Source organism: Papio anubis, chromosome 14 (genome assembly GCF_008728515.1).
Source record: "Papio anubis isolate 15944 chromosome 14, Panubis1.0, whole genome shotgun sequence".
Classification (NCBI taxonomy): domain Eukaryota; kingdom Metazoa; phylum Chordata; class Mammalia; order Primates; family Cercopithecidae; genus Papio; species Papio anubis.
Window position 1 is genome coordinate 71,405,753 of NC_044989.1, and position 20,370 is coordinate 71,426,122.

The 20,370-nt window shown below is 48.1% G+C and overlaps 1 protein-coding gene across 3 annotated transcripts; it reads left to right on the forward strand.

Annotated features, from left to right (window-relative positions):
* Positions 1-3,228: 3,228 nt before the first annotated feature.
* Positions 3,229-14,717, forward strand: NAGK (N-acetylglucosamine kinase). 3 transcript variants are annotated; one of them, XM_003908795.5, is made up of 10 exons: positions 3,229-4,538; positions 6,336-6,420; positions 6,575-6,673; positions 7,513-7,654; positions 8,467-8,577; positions 9,308-9,420; positions 11,743-11,830; positions 12,631-12,728; positions 13,610-13,688; positions 14,394-14,717. In XM_003908795.5, the coding sequence occupies exons 1-10, from the start codon at positions 4,510-4,512 to the stop codon at positions 14,582-14,584; spliced, it is 1,035 nt and encodes a 344-aa protein (XP_003908844.3). In that variant the 5' UTR covers positions 3,229-4,509; the 3' UTR covers positions 14,585-14,717. The 3 variants fall into 3 exon arrangements, with proteins under 3 accessions (XP_003908844.3, XP_017803103.1, XP_017803102.1); XM_017947614.2 differs by having other exon boundaries at positions 4,481-4,667; XM_017947613.2 differs by having other exon boundaries at positions 4,493-4,887.
* The last annotated feature ends 5,653 nt before the right edge of the window (positions 14,718-20,370 follow it).

Consider the following 20,370-nt stretch of genomic DNA (forward strand, 5'->3'; position numbering starts at 1 on the left):
GTTGTAGAAAAAGTTATCTTTTTGTACCCCTGAGTTTGCAGTCTGTAAAACATTGGAGCCGCTACACAGGTACACACTTTCATATACAGTGTGTGCTTATACACTGATATACACAGACCATGAGCTTTCTCACAGGCATATACCCAGTGGTGTGCTGGTAAGTGTTAACAGTCAGCTTTCTGGAAACAATAACAACCTGAGTTGTAGCAGTTACCGATTTCTGTGGTGTAAATACTCCCACCATGGTGATTTCAAGCTACCAACATAATTATACCTCATGGAAGATGGAGAGTTGTACATGAAACTGGGTTTTTGTGAGCTGTGTGAGCTGGCTCCAGCGTAAGTTACAGGTGCACGTTTACGCATCTGCCTAAAGGTGCCTAAATATGCAGGCTTGCTTAGGTTTCTTTGAGAACTGAAACGTTAACTTGAAATCTGTAGACACATTAATATAGAAAAATACATGAGGACGTCATCTCAACTACATGCATCTGTAGACACATTCAGTCACTTAGAAACATATACAAAGAGAAGTTCGAATATAAAAAAAAAAATACACACCTACGCATAGATTGACACAAGCCAGGACATGCATATAAACTCACACATAGACACCCACATGTTCAGAAAAGAAGAAGGAGTAAACTAACCAGATTTGCTCCAGTTGCTGCCCTGGCCTGAGGCCCCACATCCCTCAGAACAATTTAAGATCAAGGCAGATAAGATCCCTCTTTTTTTTCAGTTCCCTTACATGGCTGAAGAGACTTGAAGAACAGAACATTTACACCAGCTGTGTATGGCTGCCTCTGTGCTCTGGGGACCCCATGCACCCCTTGTCCCTTGCAGTCCCGTAGGCTGTCTTTCCCTTGCTTTGCAGATGCCAGCCCCAGAGTCCCACCTCCACCCTCGGTAAGGAAGCCCCTCACCTCTGCCTCTTTCATTGTGGGAAAGTGAACTCCAGCCTCTCTCTACTTCCTCATCCCAGATCAACAGATGTTAGCATGACCCCCTCCTTGCTCCCTCCCCGTGACTCCTGCTCTGTCCCCCACCCCCACCTCCATCACTTGCTTGTTCATCTCTCACCTGGACCAATGTCCAGCCTTCTAAGTGTTTCCCTTCTCCAAACTCTTTCTTCCCATTTGTCACCCTGTAAGTGACCTACCAGATTATTTTAAAGCACAGTGCTGAGGTCACACATGTACTGGCAACTTTGAATGCAAGACCGACTAGGGCTAGATCTCTTTGAGGCCCCCTGACCACATGTCCAATTCCTGCTTCCTCAGTTCACAGTTTCACTTCTCCTTATTTTCTCTTTCTCTTCCTGATCTGTTCTGTAAATTTAGTTTCCGCTGTGGAATTTGCTTGCTCCCTTCTTTAGCTCAAATTGGGCATTTGCTACCCGTCATGTTTGTGACACCATGCTTTATAGTTTATAAACCACTCTCAAAGCTATTTGTGGAGTACTGAGGTTAGCCCTGGACATACTGTGGTGAGTAAAAACAGATGTCACTGTGTTTCATGAATTAAGTTAACAAAATCTGTTGAGGACCCTGACCAAAAGTCATCTGTCCCAAAATTGCAAGTAGATTTGTGAGGAAAGATATTTTCCTATTGTCTCTCTTACCACTCTTTCCCCAAACTATGGCCTCCCTGGGGTCATAGGGACAAAGTACAGAAGACAGAGAAGACTGTGGCTTACAGATTCTTAAAGAACTTTATCAACCTTGTGAGCATCATGGGAGCAGCCACTGGATGTTGCAAGCCCAGTGTACACTTGTATACCCTGCTATATTGCAACATCTTGAATTTCTTCCCCTTGATATTAACTACCCACACATAATAAGCCACATATATTATTTGTGTGAGCCTAGGCTTATTACTTTTATTTTAGAGCCTCCCGTTTCCTCATTTGTAATATGTGATTAGAAATCTGTCATTCTTGGCCTGCCGCAGTAGTTCACCGCTATAATCCGGCACTTTGGGAGGCCGAGGCAGGTGGATCACTTGAGGTCAGGAGTTCGAGACCAGCCTGGCCAACATGGTGAAACCCTGTCTCTACTAAAAATACAAAAATTAGCTGGGCGTGGTGGCGCATCCCTGTAGTCCCAGTTACTTGGGAGGCTGAGGGGCGGAGGCAGGAGAATCACTTGAACCCAGGAACCATAGGTTGCAGTGAGCTGAGATCGCGCCACTGCACTCCAGCCTGGGCCACAGAGTGAAACTCTGTCTCAAAAAAAAAAAAAAAAGTGTCATTCTCATAAGGTTTTTAGGATGATCAAACAAGATAAAGGTACATATAAAACAAGTTAAAGGTACATAAAAGGTACATAAAAGGTACTATACAATTATAATATACAACATCAATGTATTTTATTTATTCAATGCCATTTCTTCTTTAAATCAATTATTGGCCATTATTTATTTCATAAATAGGCACTCAGTGACCTAGAAATATTATGGTCCAGATGGAGACAACAGGGTTGTACAACAGAAATACAACGTGGGTCAAAATTTTAAATATCCTAGTAGCAACACTAAAAAAGGTAATTAATAAATTGGCAAAATTAATTTTACTAATCTATAATCTTGACCTACTATATCCAGAATGTTATCATCTCAACATGTGATTCATATAATAGTGACTAATGAGGTATTTTACACTCTTTTCTTGGTACTAAGTCTTTGAAATCCTGTGTGTATTCTACACTGACGGGATATCTCATTTTGGACTAACCACATTTCAAGTGCTTAGTAATCACATATGGATAATCACATGTGGATACTGTGTAGGACAGCACACACTAATTGGTAATGTAAGTACAAGTTAGTTAAGATCTGTGAAGGACTTTATGATTTCCAAAAGTCTTTCGGCATTTAAATCTTGCGTTAGCCCCAGCAGGTGGATGTTTATCATTTCCATTTTGTAGAGGACAGGCTGCAGCAATTACCTGTAAGTCACCCAAGATCATCCAGCTAGTAAATGGTCAACTCAATTCTTGTCTTAAACCTAGGCACTTTCCCTTTTACTTGCTTGCCTAAACAAGCAATACAAAGACAAACTTAATATTATCATACACATAGGCCCCATGGCTCATTGCAGTAGTACAGGAGAGAAACACTTATTTCAAAATCCACCTACAATCTAGTCTCCAAAAATCCTGCCCAGTTTAATTGCACCAGAATCTATTAACTCTGTAATTCTAAAAATATGTGTCTTGGATAATCTTCCAGCTCTAATGTGCTGTGAATAAAAAATGTCGTAGATAGGCATAAAAAAATCCTACCCTCTTCTATTACATTCTCCATCTGATATAGAATGTATGATATACACATATTCTATAAATGAATACATGATATAGAGTCTATCATGTAGCGATTTACTTTTTACTTCTGTGAATTACAACGTGGTACGGTAGGAAATGAGGAAGCTTAAAAAGCACAATTTTCTCACTAAAGCATAACCAGACAAAGAAGCCTATTAGGGTTTCTCCACCAGAAGATGGCAGGCAGTCAAGGGGGACAGAGTTCGACCGGCGACAGGCCAGCTGATTTCCCCTAAGAGATGCCAAGGGCAGCTGACCGCCCCTCCTGGCCCGTGAAGCTGCTCCCTGCGGGCCGAGAACTGCCAGAGGAGGCCCTCAGGAGCCACAGCTCTCCCTGACCTGGCCTGTATTTGCACCCCTAGGGATCCCATTCCCTTTCCCGACGCAGTGGAAGGAAAGGGAGCGGAATGGGGGTTGAAAGGCAATAAAAAACTTGTAAAGCCGTAACTGCTAGTTCTCCCAGTAGCCTATGTCCCTGCAAACATCCTCCACAAGAAGTAAACTGGGTGGGTAGTAAGAGGTGAAGGCTCCCTCCTCACTGCTGCCGGGACCGCCTGGGGGGCTTGTCTCTGTTTACCCAATTCCTCCCGGATCCCTACATTCACACGAGCGCAGGGCAACAATGTGAGCGTGTGTTCGTGTGTGCCCGTGTGACTCGCCATCGCGTGGCAGATGTTCGGTTGAACACTACAGTAATTTATGTAACAGGCTTATGAGCGCAGGTCCCTGAGCCCACAGCTTCGCGGGGGTCTGGTCGAGCGTGCGTCACAATCTACGCGGCCAAGAGCAATGCGCACGCGCAATATAACGCGGGGCTGCCAGCAACTTCCGGGCGCTAAGGGGCAGGCAGGGCAGTGACGTGTCCTAAGGGTCCGACGGACCTAGATACCCCTCTTTGGTTCCTCCTCTTGGGATTAGTGTCCATCTCTGGAAGCAGGATCCAGGAGGACGGGAGGGGCCGCTGCGGACCGCAGTCGCGCGACCCGGAGGACACGCCACTCTTAGGAACTCAGCGATCCACAACTCCTACCGGCGCCCCGCCCCGCCCATGCGCACGCGCACTGGGCGGTAGCTGGCTGCGCGGGAGCTTTCGGGACACGGGGCGGTGCCCAGCCAGCTGGAGGGAGGGAGGTGTCAGGTGGGGAGGAAAGCAAACGGCGGGACCAGCGGCGACGGTAGCAGCAGCATGGCCGCGATCTATGGGGGTATAGAGGGGTGAGTGCGGCCCGGCTGAGGGAGCCTGGGCCCGAGGGTGGGGCGGAAGGCCGTGGCCAGGCTGGCAAGCTGGTGGCCTTGAGCCACGGCGTCCGGGCACTTTGGTCGGCGGGACCTTGCGGAGAAGAGGTGTGTGCACGCGCAGGGGCGCCCTGCAGCGCGCGGCCGTATGCCTTACGGGGACTCTGCGTGTGCAATAGCCACACCCCGGGTGGGGGATCCTTTGTGTTTCTTGGCGGAACCACGCCCCTTTCTCCCACGAAACACCCACTCAGCTGTCTTCAGCTGGGGAAGCAGCGCCTTTTTCCTATTCTTGACCTCGGACAGAGTTTTGCAGAACAGGTGTCAGGTGTGAAATTGCTGAGCGGGGGCAGGGTGGGGAGTGGGAGTGGGGGTGGGGAAAAGCGGGACAGAGATCTTGGTTGGAGGTTATCCGGGAGCTGGAGCAGCTGTGAGCCAGAGTACTAGGTTGTCCTGATGTCTGAAAAACACTCCATCCCTGTTGGCCTGCCATGCTGCTTTCACTAGATTGCATTTTTCTGCTCAGAAGCTTGTTTACTGAACTTTTTGTAATAGTTCTGCCCCTGGGTATGACTATGGACAAGATATTTACCCTCTCTGGGCTACATATGTGCAAAGTGAGGATAGAGATAAATAAGATCGCTACGTCCCTGTCAGTGGCAGCAGTCTGTGAATCTGAGTGTGTCAAATCAGGGAATAATGGGGGTGGCTGTCCTCTCAGCCAGAGCACTGTACTTTCGAATCTGTGATTGTTTTCACTTTCCTGGCAGCCACACCCCACTGCTGATTCACAGACTCTACAGTCTTTTCCCATGAATTATTAGGAATGGTCTTTCCCATCCTGGATCTGTAGCACTTAAAAACAAAACAAAACAAAACAAAAAAAACAGTATAGAAGTCTGCATTCATCCTTGTTATAGTCATCTGTAAGATATGACCCGTTTCTTCCAGTTCGTCAAGACATTCTTTTGGATGTTGAATCTGCCAACTCATGTATTAACTACTCCCTTGAAATTTCATGTCCTCTTTGAGTTTGATGAGCGGTCTTCAGTGTCCTCTTCTTCCATTCCTAAAAGTAATGATCAATAAAGAAACATATATCCCACCACCACAGATCTCCCTGTGAACTATCGTGACCCCCCAGTAATCAACATTTGAAGGTTTACTTGCTTAAGTATGTATGAACTCACCCTGTCATGTGGTCAGCATTTCTCGCAAAGGTGTCTTAAAGACACCTGGATCTTGAAAGGCAGTCTTTAGCTATTGTGAAGGAAGCAGAGAGATGTGCCATTTTTCTTAGGAGTGTTTGCTGAGCATTGCCCGTGCCAGCTCCTGTGCTAGTGCTGAGAGGGTAAGTGATCAGGAGCTTGACCCAGTGGAACTTGAAGTCGAGTAAGAGGTGGACACAAAGCCTCTGAACACACTCTTCATACAGAGGAGTCCTTAATAACTTTAGAGGCACTGAAGATTTGACTAATGGAGACTTAACTAATTCGTGGGGGTGGGCCACACCTCAGAAAAGGTTTCAAGGACTAGGTGAAGTATAAGTAGAGTTTTGCAGGATAAGGACATCCCTAAGGGAAGAGGAGTGAGAATTATGTTTCAGTTAAAGAGCACGCAAACACTGAACCATAGAGGCGGGTTTGGGAGTGGTGATTGAGTTTGTTGAAACTGTGTCTTCCATCACACTGGGCTCTGCCAGTGTGGACAGCACAAGTTTAGTTCTCTCTGCGGGTTTTTTCTGAGCAAGACCAAGTGCCCTCTTGTGTTCTGTAGGGGAGGCACACGGTCCAAGGTCCTTTTAGTCTCGGAGGATGGGAAGATCCTGGCAGAAGCAGATGGACTGAGCACAAACCACTGGGTAAAAACCATACTGAGGGGATCAGAGGGCTTGGTTCTGATTTTATTCTCTGTAATTCCTGTTGAGGTGGTGGCTGGGGCTCATAGAGCAGCCTGTAGGGGCAACGTAGCTTCTGTAAGCCTTTGTAACTCCTTCTTCCCTTGATTGGGGCCAGCTGATCGGGACAGACAAGTGTGTGGAGAGGATCAATGAGATGGTGAACAGGGCCAAACGGAAAGCAGGGGTGGATCCTCTGGTACCGCTGCGAAGCTTGGTGAGTCTGGGGTGGAGCCGGGGAATTCAGCCATCAGTGACACTGAGACAGCTAGCAAGTTTGAACTAGATGAGTTTGATGACTGTAGAGGGAAGGACCTCCAAGACTTAGTCCCTGGTGTCGAAACCATCATAATCTCACCCAGTCTCATGGCTTCAGTTGCCACCTACAAACTACAAGTGTGTTGGAAGAGCACAGGCTTTGGAGAGCTGCCAAGACCTTGGTTTGAATCCCAGCTTTGCTGCTTAGTATCTGAGTAACCATGTGTAAGTTACTTACCTTCTCTAAGCCTCAGTTTCCTCATTTGGAAAATGTGGATAGTAGCTACCTCAGAGTTGTTGGGAAGGTAAAATGACATGATACATTGCAAAGCGGTTAGTATAGAGCCTGACCCATAAGCACTCATTAAATGTTAGCTATTATTACTCCTGCTTCAAATCTTTCTCCCAAGTTGCAGTAGCTCCAGCCACTCCCTGGACATACATGTGGGATGTTCTGCAGCCATGGGCAAACCCCATGTGTTCCAAACCAAACTTACCTCTCCATCGCCCCTCTGCCTGCCCCGCTGCCTGCTCTTTCTGTTAAGAGCACTACCGCCCTCCCAAGCTCCAAAGCTGGCATTGTGGAATCCATCTTTCTTCTGTCCATCCCCAGTCCAGGTTGTTCTTATAACCACAGCCTTCCGAGGGTTCATTGTGTGGGGTGAAAGGAGGACAGGCTGGGTGAGCAGGGAATGGCCAGATGGGGAGAACAGGAATCAGGCATCAGGACGGGGAGGGGGTTGAGAGAAGAGCTGGGGCTGGGGCTCTGCACACTCGCTCACCTCCCACGTGGCCTAGGGCCTATCTCTGAGCGGTGGGGATCAGGAGGACGCGGGGAGGATCCTGATCGAGGAGCTGAGGGACCGATTTCCCTACCTGAGTGAAAGCTACTTAATCACCACCGATGCCGCCGGCTCCATCGCCACAGCTACACCGGATGGTGAGGAAGTGGAGGGAGGGGTGAGAGTGAGAACTGGTTTTTTTGGGAAAGCCCCCTAGATACAGCTGACAAAACTTGTTCTGCAAATATCCAGAAGGCAGCCTCTCTTATGTTCCCCTCGACTCCTTCAGTAGTTTAAGTCTTTGCCAGAGCAAGGACCAGGCAGCAGGAGGGAGGGCAAGAAAGGTCTCTTGATGGGAATCAAGGAGTGGAGTCAAACGTAACTCCCCTGCAGATGAGGGAACCCCTGGGGGCCGTGTAGTGAGGAAGGCAGACTGTGGAAGCTGTCAGTGCTGAGGAGGAAGTGGGGTGGCCCTGTGATAGTGTAAAGAGTGTTGGTGTTGTGGGATTGGTGTTTGAATCCCAGTTCCTGTTTTGCCTGCTATACCATGTTGATGAAGTTCCGAAACTCTCTTGAGTTTCCGTTTCCTCATCTATAAAATAGAGGTAGTTGTATTCATAAGATGGTTTAGGGTATGAGTGAATATCACTGAGAACAGGTCTAGCACAATCTCAGTAAAGCAAGTAGAGTCACTGGAAAACCGGCTGGGCAAGAAGCCGCATTCCCTCTAAGAGGTGCAGGCTTGCATTTCTCTGTCCCCCTAGACAAAGGCATTATGGGATTGGAGTTTTTCTAAGATCCAGGCCCTCACCCTCAGGCAGGAAACTAGCTGGGCCCTGTTTTCTCCTCTATAGGACTGGGTGGTGATCGCTTGCCTGGGGCTGGTTTCTGTCCTGTCTTTCCACAGCAGCAAGCTGTTGCTCTGTGCTAGGCCTTGGCCACACGGAGCCTCCTATTCCCTTTCCCCCAGGTGGAGTTGTGCTCATAGCTGGAACAGGCTCCAACTGCAGGCTTATCAACCCTGATGGCTCTGAGAGTGGCTGCGGTGGCTGGGGCCATATGATGGGTGATGAGGGTTCAGGTGAGCTCACTGACTGGCCCAGCTCCTGGTCCTGGATCTGCCCCTTCCTTCATTCCCTGTCTTTCTCTCCCTACCCTTGGCTCACGGAGCCCTTGGGGCTTCCTGAGGACAACTCCTGAACCGGCCATTCCATGTGCAGGATCATGACTGAGATCATAGAGGTGCAAAGGCTGGACTAGCTGCTGACCCTGCTCTCCAGCAGTGACTTGCACCCAGGACTCAGATTCATCCCTCAGCACAGGGGCCTACCTGTGTTGACTTGCTGTCCTTAGGGAGGAGTTGAAACTGAGGGTAAGGCCATAGATGCCAGGAGATGGCATACCAGTCTGCTAGGGGAAAGGGTGTAGAAGCCCTTCCCACCATCACCGCTCTCCAAGTAGCATGTGTATATTTTCACAGGGGCCCTTGAGGTCCAGTTCATGGCAGTGACTCCAGTGGTATTTGTGACAACAGACTGACCTTGTCTTATCCTTGGGTAGCAGCTGGTGTGACACAGCCTCACCTATTCTGTCTTCTCCCTCCAACTTTCTCTTATCTTGGTCAGTCAGGTACCATTTGATTAGAGACCTCCCCACCCCCTCTCCCACCCTCTGCCACCCCTGGCTGGGAATCAGGAAACCTAATCTGTATAAAACTCAAGCAGATCACTAACCTGTCTGGATCTGAGTTTCCTTCCTCATGAGCTCAGGGTGACTGCTCCCATCTTCTTAGCCCTCTCTGCTCCCTGCAGCCTACTGGATCGCACACCAAGCGGTGAAAATAGTGTTTGACTCCATCGACAACCTAGAGGCGGCTCCTCATGATATCGGCTCCGTCAAACAGGCCATGTTCAACTATTTCCAGGTACTCCTCCTGCTCCCAGGAAGCATGCACACCTGGGGTAGGGCAGTGAATCACTCCAAGTAAGAGTGGATGCAGAGGAGGGCCTGGGCGGGTGGGCAGGAAATAGGATGAGCTGTGGGTCTGAGTTGCAGGGTGAAGTCGTAGGTGAGGATGGTGCATTCTAGGAGGTGCATTCTAGGAGATGCATTCTAGGACAGGGTGGTGCATTCTAGGAGGTGCATTCTAGGACAGGGTGGTGCATTCTAGGAGGGTGTCAGTCATGAGGAAGGGGTGGTTTGGGGACAAGTGATTAGGCAGACTTCATTATTGGGCAGCTAGAATCTGCTGGGAAGTGAAAGCAGATGGCGTTCTAGGCTAGAATGAAAAGTTCAGGGTGAGGTCGGAGGGCAGAGACAGCAGGTAGAGTATGAACGCATGCACTGGGCTGTGAGCTGCTTCTGGCCTGGAAGGGTCAAGAGAGCCCCTGAAGAGGTGGACAGGGAGAGTTCTGGGGGAGATGCATCTTCCTCCCCAGGGCACTGGAGATTGACTCCTCCTTGTTTGTGCCGTGTTCTTTTGTGGTAAGTTAGGAAACACCTGCCTTTAGCAGAACCAGAAGTAAAAGGCGGGAGAGAAGGTGAAAGGGAGAGGACAAGGTTGTTGAGTTTATTTGATAGTTACCTGTGAGGCCCAGTTAGTCTTCCTCTCCAGCCATTTAGGTGGGCTGGGGCTGGGGCTGGGACCAGGACCAAGGAAGGAAAATAGAGATGCTGGGAAGTAGGGCCTAGATTATCAGGGCTGAGGGATTGATGATGAAAGAGGAGCCCCGGCTAGGCCAAGGTGAGGAATAGGAGGGGACCAGGCAGATAAATCACTTGATGAGCAGTTGTCATAGGAGGTGCAGTTAGTAACTGTTAAGCTATCCCAACTCAGTCAATTGGTTCCAAACTCTACTGATAGGTCTGCTGCTCCCTCTTCTATCCTTTAGTCATTCTTATAGGGTTGTTACAAAGATCAAATGAGATAGTATATAACATGCTTACTACATTGCTGTAGGTGCTCAAGTTTTACCACCCACTCCCTCAGACATTTACTTAAAATGTATTCTGGGCCGGGCACGGTGGCTCATGCCTGTAATCCCAGCACTTTGGGAGGCCGAGGCGGGCCGATCACAAGGTCAAGAGATCGAGACCATTCTGGCTAACTCGGTGAAACCCTATCTCTACTAAAAATACAAAAAATTAGCCAGGCGTGGTGGCAGGCGCCTGTTGTCCCAGCTGCTCAGGAGGCTGAGGCAGGAGAATGGCTTGAACCCGGAAGGCGGAGCTTGCAGTGAGCCGAGATCGTGCCACTGCACTTCAACCTGGGCGACAGAGCGAGACTCTGTCTCAAAAAAAAAAAAAAAAAAAAATGTATTCTGGAGGATGGGTACGGTGGCTCACACCTGTAATCCCAGCACTTTGAGAGGCCAAGGTGGGCGGATCACTTGAGGTCAGGTGTTCAAGACCAGCCTGGCCAACATGGTGAAACCCCGTCTGTACTAAAAATACAAAAATTAGCTGGATGTGGTGGCGGGCACCTGTAATCTCAGCTACTCAGGAGACTGAGGCAGCAAATTGTTTGAACCTGGGAGGCGGAGGTTGCAGTGAGCTGAGATTCGCACCACTGTACTCCAGCTTGGGCGACAGACGGAGACTCTGTCTCAAAAAAAAAAAAAAAAAAAAGGATTCTGGGGAACCGTTGTTTCCTCAGGACCTTAGAGGTGTCAAAGATGTGTAAGTTTGTTGGGATTGCAAGGACCTGCCTTCTGTGGTCAAATAAGTTTTGGGAGAAACAAATTGATTTCTTGATTGCAGGACTTCTCAGAGCCTTAAATTTGCTAATGTGCATTGTGACTCCCCAAGGGAGAGTTACAATATGCAATATTCCTTAGATTCCTTTGACCAAAGAAATCTTTTCAAGAACATCCCAACCCAGCTACTCAGGAGGCTGACGTGGGAGGATTGCTTAAGGCCAGCCTAGGTAACAGCAAGACCTTGTCTCTAAAAAGGAAAAAAAAAATTACAAAAAAAAGAACAGCTCAAGAAACTACAAGAAACACTTTGGTGAACACAATTCTGTTCTATGTGCTGCCTTCAAACTAATCTATAAGAAAAATGAAGTCCATGTTAGAGAAAACAAATAACTTTTCTCAAATGAGAAATCTCAAATCCTTGTACTTTGGAGTTAAAAAAAAATTATTCTAGCTTTTCCAACAGTAGAGACATTAGGAAGGCCAACTTTGGTGAGCAGATTGGGATTTTCTTTTGCTTCTGATGACTCTTGTGCCCTTTCTCCTCTCAGGTGCCAGATCGGCTAGGAATACTCACTCACCTGTATAGGGACTTTGATAAATGCAGGTTTGCTGGGTTTTGCCGGAAAATTGCAGAAGGTACTGGAGGTGGGGTGGGTTTTATGTGGCTTTGTTCTTCAAAGATCCCCAATTGGGAGATTGAATGGGGTTCAGACAGGACTGGACAACAATTTTCCTCTCACCGAGTGACCTCAGTTCTCTGCTACCACTGGCCTTGGTGCTGGTGGGCCTTGGGGTGGAGGCAGAAGGGCACGTGGGTTGTGTTGACAGTTTTGTATTACCTGTGTTTTTCTCTTTAATAGCTGTCATGGCTTGTGTAGGCTGTATGCCTGTTTCTGAGGAATTTATGAAGCAGTTGTCCTTTGGACAAATCTATAACTTTTTTTTCCTGCCAATTATACTCAAAGAACTAGGGTATTATAGAGATGTTAGGCATATTTTGTTGGGTGTCAGAAGATGCTGAACAGAGGGCTTGTATATCTGTACATTGCTCTTTCTCCACTGTAAGGTTCGTCCTGCCTTAATTTGGGTTCCTGCAGCCTCAGGGCATTCTAGGGCTCTCTTCGATCCTGCTGGACTGAGTCCCCTCTAGAAAAGAGCCAGGAACAGGCTAACCAACAACAGATTATTAGAAGTGGGTGGAGGGCACTGACAGGAGTCCCATCCAGCTATTCATCTAGGGTCCTGGGTCCCCAGAGCTGTTTGTCAGTGGAGACTTGCTTCTCCACCTGCCACGAGGCAGGCATCCATCCTGCAGTAGAGTCCTGCTAGCTCAGGGTGCTCCCATGGTGGCTGCCTTGCAACAGAGAGAGAATAGCCCAGGAATGGCAGCTCCCTCATTTCTCACCAGTTCCGTTCTTCCATCCTCCCTACCCCAGGTGCTCAGCAGGGAGACCCCCTTTCCCGCTATATCTTCAGGAAGGCTGGGGAGATGCTGGGCAGACACATCGTAGCAGTGTTGCCCGAGATTGACCCGGTAAGTTGAGGTGGGAGTGAAGGTGGGGAGCTGCTGGGCGAGGGGTGGTCCTTTCCCACTGGGGATGGGACTATCCCATCAAACCCTGTGTAAATTGGATACTATTTTAAATGAACTTAGGGTCTGAGAAACATTCTGCAGAATGTCTGTAACAAAAAAGTTCTTTGGTCAAATGCCCACCTCTGTAATTGACCTGTAATCTGTATTTATATATAGTGTATTGGTTTAATGTATGTGTGTGTGTGCTGTCCCCTTTCCTTTTTTTTTTTTTAATTTTATTGTTTATTTTTTTGCGACACAGTCTCACTCTTGTCAGCCAGGCTGGAGTGCAGTAGCGCGATCTTGGCTCACTGCAGCCTCTGCCTCCCACTCCACCTCCCAGGTTCAAGTGTTTCTCGTGCCTCAGCCTCCCCAGTAGCTGGGATTACAGGCGCGCATCACAACGCCCAGCTAATTTTTGTATTTTTAGTAGAGACAGGGCTTTGCCATGTTGGCTAGGTAGGTCTTGAACTCCTGACCGCAAGTGATCCACCCACCTTGGCCTCCCAAAGTGCCAGGATTACAGGCATGAGCCACTGTGCCCAGCCTGTCCCCTTTTTTTCAGTTCATTTCAGTTCAGTCATGTTTCTGTTCATTTTCCTCACTTCTCTCTTTCCTTCCTCTCTATTGTTGCTCAACGCTTTTTCCTTCCTCTTCTCTCCTTGGCCTCTCTGAGTCTCTCCTGTTTTCCTCCTTTTTTTTTCCCTTTCCTGAGTCTATCTACTGTTTCTTGGCTTGAGGGTGAGTCACCGGGATAGGGTGGGTTGCTCATAGGAGACTCCCTGCTTCAGCACTGGAGAGGCTAGGTTGGCCCCCGTATCCATTTTCTGCTCTCCACCTAGGTCTTGTTCCAGGGTGAGATTGGACTCCCCATCCTTTGCGTGGGTTCCGTGTGGAAGAGCTGGGAGCTGCTGAAGGAAGGTGAGCCTGCGGGGAGGCTGGAAGGGCAAGGGCAGGGGACAGGGCTGGAAAGGAGGTGGCCCAGGAAAGCTGCTTGCCCCAGAGAGAACCTGCTTCCTGGACCCTGAGGCCTAGACAGGCCACTGATGCTCCCATCTAAGGCCCTCAACCTCACTCTGCCATTGAGCCCTTTAATGACGTCCCATCCACCTTCCTTGAACTCTTGAAAACATGTTGTGTTCCAAATGATTTATTGAATCAGAGACACTTTTTAAAAGTTAAAGACAGATCAAACTTAAAATTGGAGCACTGACTGGCACGTGATAACCTGTGGGGACATCCCTAGTCAACATAATTCTAGCCGGAAGAAAGAGGCCTGGCTGCTTAGCCCTGGCAGCCTTATGCCAGGCAGTTGGATGGTTTCCACTGGACATTCTGAAGTAGCTCAAGGACTCCCATTCCTACCATGGAGTTCCTGGCATTGGGTCCTTTGGAGCTGAGAGGAGGACAGGCCCCCTGTGCTACTGGCTCCAGTACCCACGATTTTTCAGGCTCCAATACCCAAGTACCCAGTGCACCCTGTGTGCTGGGGACTTGGCATGTAGGCCCTTCCAGCACCTCTACAGGAGTACCTCCGGGTCTGGGCGTCCTTGTCTCCCTTCCTTCCTGGCCCCCGTACAGTTTGCTGGTCTCCTCTTATCTCTGTCCTTGTGTTCTTCCCTCCAGGTTTTCTTTTGGCGCTGACCCAGGGCAGAGAGATCCAGGCTCAGAACTTCTTCTCCAGCTTCACCCTGATGAAGCTGAGGCACTCCTCCGCTCTGGGAGGGGCCAGCCTAGGGGCCAGGCACATCGGGCACCTCTTCCCCATGGACTATAGCGCCAATGCCGTTGCCTTCTATTCCTACACGTTCTCCTAGGGGGCTGGTCCCTACTCCACCCACTCCAAGCTCAGTGGACACTGGGTCTGGAAGGAAGGAGTCTTTTGCTTCCTTTCTCCTTTTTACAAAAACAAACATAGAAGAAAATAAACGCACTTTATCCACTCCCTAATTGGACTGCATTATCAAACACATATGCTGTGTACATCCTCAGTGCACCTGCCAGCAGATATCCCGGAGCCTAAGGAGTGGATTTAGCCCAGGGTTTAAAGCCCCGCCCCCAGATGCTCGGCCGGTGATCTGCATCCACTCAGCATGCACTTGGGCAGATAATTTATCTGCGTGCTACCCTTCCCCCCACATTACCACACATATGCACTATGTGGCTGCCAGTTAATCTGTGACCTGTTTTCTCCTGTCGTGTCAAGTGGGTAACGATTCCTGTGTGACCACAGCCACCAGAAACAAGTGTTCGCCATGCAGAACATCACAGAGAGTACCTTAGGCATATCACACCCTCTCCTGAGACTCCCAGCAGGATTTAGGGGGAAGGTACAATTCTAGACTGGCGGCATCGGAACCTCACTGGATTTAGTAATTGCAGGTAAGCAGGACGTTTTCCAGTTTTTCACATGAATGAGTTCTTGAAAGGTTATGAGGATGGCTGAGATCTCCAAGAAGACCAACTAGGCATCATTTACCTCGGTGGCCGACCTATTCCTGGCTGCTACTAGCCTGGCTCTGCTTACAGCCGACACTTTCTGTGTTGTGTGGCCCTGGGAATGAGGAGCATCAGTGAAGAGCAGACATGATTCCTGTCCTCTGGATATCACAGTTCGACCGGTGAAGGCAAACCTGAAGCTTCTGTTCCACTGCCTGTGTTGCTTGGTGAAGACTAAGGAGTCTTGATCCACAATAGCTGCCTCTCCGGGTGTTTTATGAGGAGGCATGTGGATCATGTCCTGCACATCAGTTCTCCAACTTGCAGACATCAGTTATTCTAGAGTTTGTTTTAAAATCGGGTTTCTGTCTACTCCCTTCCCCTGCCCTGAGCTATCTGATGATAATAGGTTAAGGATGAGATGGGGAATTTTCATTTCTATTCTACTAAACAGCTTGAGTAATTTCTGCTGCAGAGGTCCAGCATCTGCACTTGAGGGAGTTCTATGCTACAGCTGGTGAGTTCTGGTTAGGCCCTCTAAGACGCCTTGAACACTACCTTGTTGCCCAAGTCAGATCTTTCTTTCACAATGTAGCATTCATGTGGAACAGAATGGTAACAGCTCTCCTTCCATCAGCTCTAGCCCAATGCTGCAAGCTGGAGCTTTGAGCAATAGGAACTCCAGCCAGGTTCCTTCTGAAAGAACAGCCAGCCATCTTCACATTCAGCTATGACCAAATCACTGTGGTCTAGCACCCAGCAAGTCTCCAGTCCAGCACCTGGTAAAAAGCTTGCAGAGAGAGCAAGGACACAGCAGAGGCATCTTTGCTATAACCCACAGTCTTGATAAAACTGTTGGGTTATTAATGAGTGGTGAGCTTTGGAGATTTTTAAAAATATGCTGTCAGGATGAGGATCAAACAGCATTTCAGTGAAAAGAGTTTATAACTACTGAGAGCGACATGTTTTTCAGAATATGGCCCTCACTTTTCCTTAGATTGTCTAGACCGCAATTCCAACTGGACAGTGGAGGTTTTAGTGGAGGAGCACATCTTGATTTTTTTAGTCCCAGCATGTAAGTGTTGAAAAAATGCTGAAAAAAGGCAGTATTAAAGTGCATATGGTCAGATGTGTTCCTAGTTCCTGTCACATTTAGGAGATGTGATGAAGTCGCTTGCTCCCCGGTTATTAAGGCTCTATTAGACAGGCTTCAGTGCAGAAAATCACAAGTGATTCTTATTTTTTTATTTTTTGAGACGGAGTCTCGCTCTGTCACCCAGGCTGGAGTGCAGTGGCGCAATCTGGGCTCACTGCAAGCTCTGCCTCCCAGGTTCACGCCATTCTCCTGCCTCAGCCTCCCGAGTAGCTGGGACTACAGGTAACCACCACCACGCCTGGCTACTTTTTTGTATTTTCAGTAGAGACGGGGTTTCACCATGTTAACCAGGATGGTCTCAATCTCCTGACCTCGTGATCCACCCTCCTCGGCCTCCCAAAGTGCTGGGATTACAGGCGTGAGCCACCACGCCCAGCCAACCACAAGTGATTTTTAAAACTTTATTTTAGAGGTGGGGTCTTACTCTTGCCTAGGCTAGAGTGCAGTGGCACTATCATAGCTCACTGCAGCATTGAATTCCTGAGCTCAAGCGTTCCTCCCACCTCAGCCTTCCAAGTAGCTGGGACTACAGGCATTTACCACTACACCTGGCTAATTCTGTCATTTTTTTGTAGAGGCAGATCTTGCTGTGTTGCCCAGGCTGGTCTCGAACTCCTGGCTTCAAGCAGTCCTGCTGTCTTGGGCTCCCAAAGTGCTGGAATTATAGGTGTGAGCCACCATGCCCAGCCCATAAGTGATTTTTGCTGAGTTTTTCCCCCTTTATTTTATTTTTGAGACAGAGTCTCGCTCTGTTGCCCAGGCTGGAGTGTAGTGGTGTGATCTCAGCTCACTGTGACCTCTGCCTCCCAGGTTCAAGTGATTCTCCTGCCTCAGCCTCCCGAGTAGCTGGAATTACAGGCGTGCACCACCGTGCCCTGCTAATTTTTTGGTATTTTTTAGTAGAGATGGGGTTTTGCCATGTTGGCCAGGCTGGTCTCAAACTCCTGACCTCAGGTGATCTGCTCGCCTTGGCCTTGCAAAGTGCTGGGATTACAAGCATGAGCCACTGCGCCCGGCCTTCTCCCCCTTTAATTTTAAACTTATAGTGTCCCCCAACAAGCTCTCAGGAGCAATTGATGGGATTCTTTTATTACCAAGGCATTATGAGATGTATACATTCCCCATCTGAGCCTGTAACAGCCCTGTGATGAGACGAAAGCTTGGAACAAGCATTGGAATGAGGCTAGCACTGCCTTGTCTTCCTGTGCGATCTCAGGGATACTACAGCTTCATTTGTCCCTTTCATTCAGCAAACATTTATTGAATGTCTTGTAGGTGTGATGAGTACTCTAAGCATTAAAAGTAAGTACACCAAGGCCTGGTGTGGTGGCTCATGCCTGTAATCCCAGCACTTTGGAAGGCTGAGGCGGGTGGATCACAAGGTCAAGACATGGAGACCATCCTGGCCCACATGGTGAAATTCCGTCTCTACTAAAAATACAAAAATTAGCTTTAAGAGGCGTCGATGCAGCCTGTAGTCAGCGACTGAGGCAGGAGAATAGAAGACGGAGGTGGAGGTTTTGATGAGCGAGGTCGCTGCTGCACACTCCAACCTGGTGAGGAGACTCCATCTCAAGCGCCAGTACATCCAGCAGGCCGGGCACAGTGGCTCCGCCTGTAATCCCAGCACTTTGGGAGAATGGGGGTGGGTGGATGCGCTTGAGGGTGGGAGGAGTTCAGGCAATTACAGTGGTATGGTGAGAGAGCCGTCTCTACTAAAAATACAAAAATTAGGCGGGAATGGTAGCAGGTGAAGAATGAGAATGGCTTGAATCCAGGAGGCAGAGGTTGCAGTGAGCCGAGATCACGCCATTGCACTCCAGCCTGGGCAACAGAGCAAGACTCCACATCTCAAAAAAAAAAAAAAGAATATACCATCCACCTCTTCAAGGAAGCTACATTCTAATAAACCCTATATATACAAAACTACATACGACTATAGTATTTTAAAATGCTGTAAATAGGCAAGTCAGCTCAGGATCCACCAAACCCTGCCCCCTGCCCCGCCCCCTGCCTTCCGCCACCGGTCCTGACCTTCCATTTTTAGGAAGGAGGCAAAGAAATGATAGGGCTCAGAACAAAAGCCATGGGCATTGGGTTGGTCCCATATCGTTTTTACCATATGATAAAGCCCCTCAAGAAATCACTGGGAGATTTGAACGAGGTTTCAGTTTAAATAATTAGGCATTGCCAAACCATAATCACAACAGCAGGGACTGTGGCTGCCTGGTAACCCCCGTAGCCCTGTCCCTAAGACAATGCTTGACATGTAGCAGGCTCTCAAACTTGTTCAATAGTTGAAAGGCAGATAGGGAATACTTGTTTTCTAGGGAGGTAGTCAGTTTTGCCCAGAAACAGGAAAACAAATGTCTAGTTTCCCTTCTAGCCCAAAGATGTCACTGACTCTTTGTTCAAAGTTGTACATATCATTGTGACTATGGGCAACCATGTATTAAGTGCCTATTATGTGTCAGGCAGTATTTTAAAATTCTGTCATTATAGTTCCAGGGGAGAGGTGTGGCACCTTTACAAATAAAGAGGTTATTTGTAAATAAAGTTCAGGCCAATGGCACAAAGTAGTGAAGGTGGGATTCACTCAGGTCTGTCACTTCCAGGCCCATGGTTTCTGCTTTGTAACCCTATTTGAAAGGAAAACCACAACTAAGATTATGACCCATCCTGACACAAGAAGTTTCACACATATACACCATACATACCGCCCCTGCCCCAGTATGATGGCACAGTGACCCAACCTCATGTAGAAGGGTACCAGTGCCAGCAAATGCATTTAACTTTTACTGAGATTCTCAACAGCTGCCTTTTGTTTTGTATAGCAAATTTTTTACAAGGTAATTTTTTTCCATTTTTGATATTTTTATGAAAATTATTTTCTTAAGTTTTAAAGCCCTTTCCCTCCCCCAAAGAAGGATTAATAACTACCAAGTAATGATTAGGAAAAAAAAACAAAAGCAAAAACAGCTTTTAAACACTTGTGAAACAAGGGTAAGTGTCCAAAGTCAAGACCTTCTGGGCCCAGTGGAGGTGCTGGGCTGCCCCGGGACACCATCACTACCTCACCATCTACAATATCCTCAAGAGCTGAGCAGCCCTGCACAGACCCTTGGGGGCTTCCTGTTCCACAAGTTCCACACCCTTTTCTTCTCCATCTTTGCTGTTGGGCCTCCCCTCCAAATCTACCTAACAAAGGCAGCACGATCTTTAATACCTGTGCAGCTTTGTAAATGGAGACAGGATACTCTATTTCGAAAGCTGAGATTCCCTGTCCAGTCTGGGGGAGGAAAAATTATCCAATGTAGCATGGATGGTTTCACTTTCTTGTCCACTCAGACACACGCTCATATTTATTACATGGATTTATCGGATGCTTCAAAAGTCCTGATGTGTAGTAGCACAAAAGTTCCTTGTAAAAAAAGAAGTTGCAAAATTGTAAAAATTTCTGCAGCAGTTCTGACGCCGGATGACAAAGCTCGTTCTGATTAGTAGTTTTTTTTAACATGCACAGCAGCTTCCCCTATAAGTCCTGTTTGGAGGGTTCTGTTTAGACCACAGAAAGTTGGAATCCAAGTTTAAAGGCCTCTCTGCTGACAACATATGGTACATTATCAACAAAATTCTACTCGGCAATAAAAGGAACAAACTACCAAGATGTTATATGTCATGGACGAACCTCAAAAACATTAGCTAAGTAAAAAAGCCAGACACGGCCCGGGCACAGTGGCTCACGTCTGTAATCCCAGCACTTTGAGAGGCTGAGGTGGGCGGATCACGTGAGGTCAGGTGTTCAAGACCACCCTGGCCAACATGGTGAAACCCTGTCTCTACTAAAATACAAAAATTAGCTGGGCATGATGGCTGATGCCTGTAATCCCAGCTACTCAGGAGGCTGAGCCAGGATAATTGCTTGAACTGGGGAGATGGTGGTTGCAGTGAGCCGAGATCACGCCACTGCACTCCATCCTGGGCAACTGAGCCAGACTGTGTCTCAAA

Excerpts from the sequence above, each read along its gene's own strand:
- NAGK (XM_003908795.5), top strand. The coding sequence starts at position 4,510 with ATGGCCGCGATCTATGGGGGTATAGAGGG. Across the intron at positions 4,539-6,335 it reads ATCTATGGGGGTATAGAGGG|GGGAGGCACACGGTCCAAGG; the intron begins GTGAGTGCGGCC and ends TGTGTTCTGTAG. Across the intron at positions 13,689-14,393 it reads CTGGGAGCTGCTGAAGGAAG|GTTTTCTTTTGGCGCTGACC; the intron begins GTGAGCCTGCGG and ends TCTTCCCTCCAG.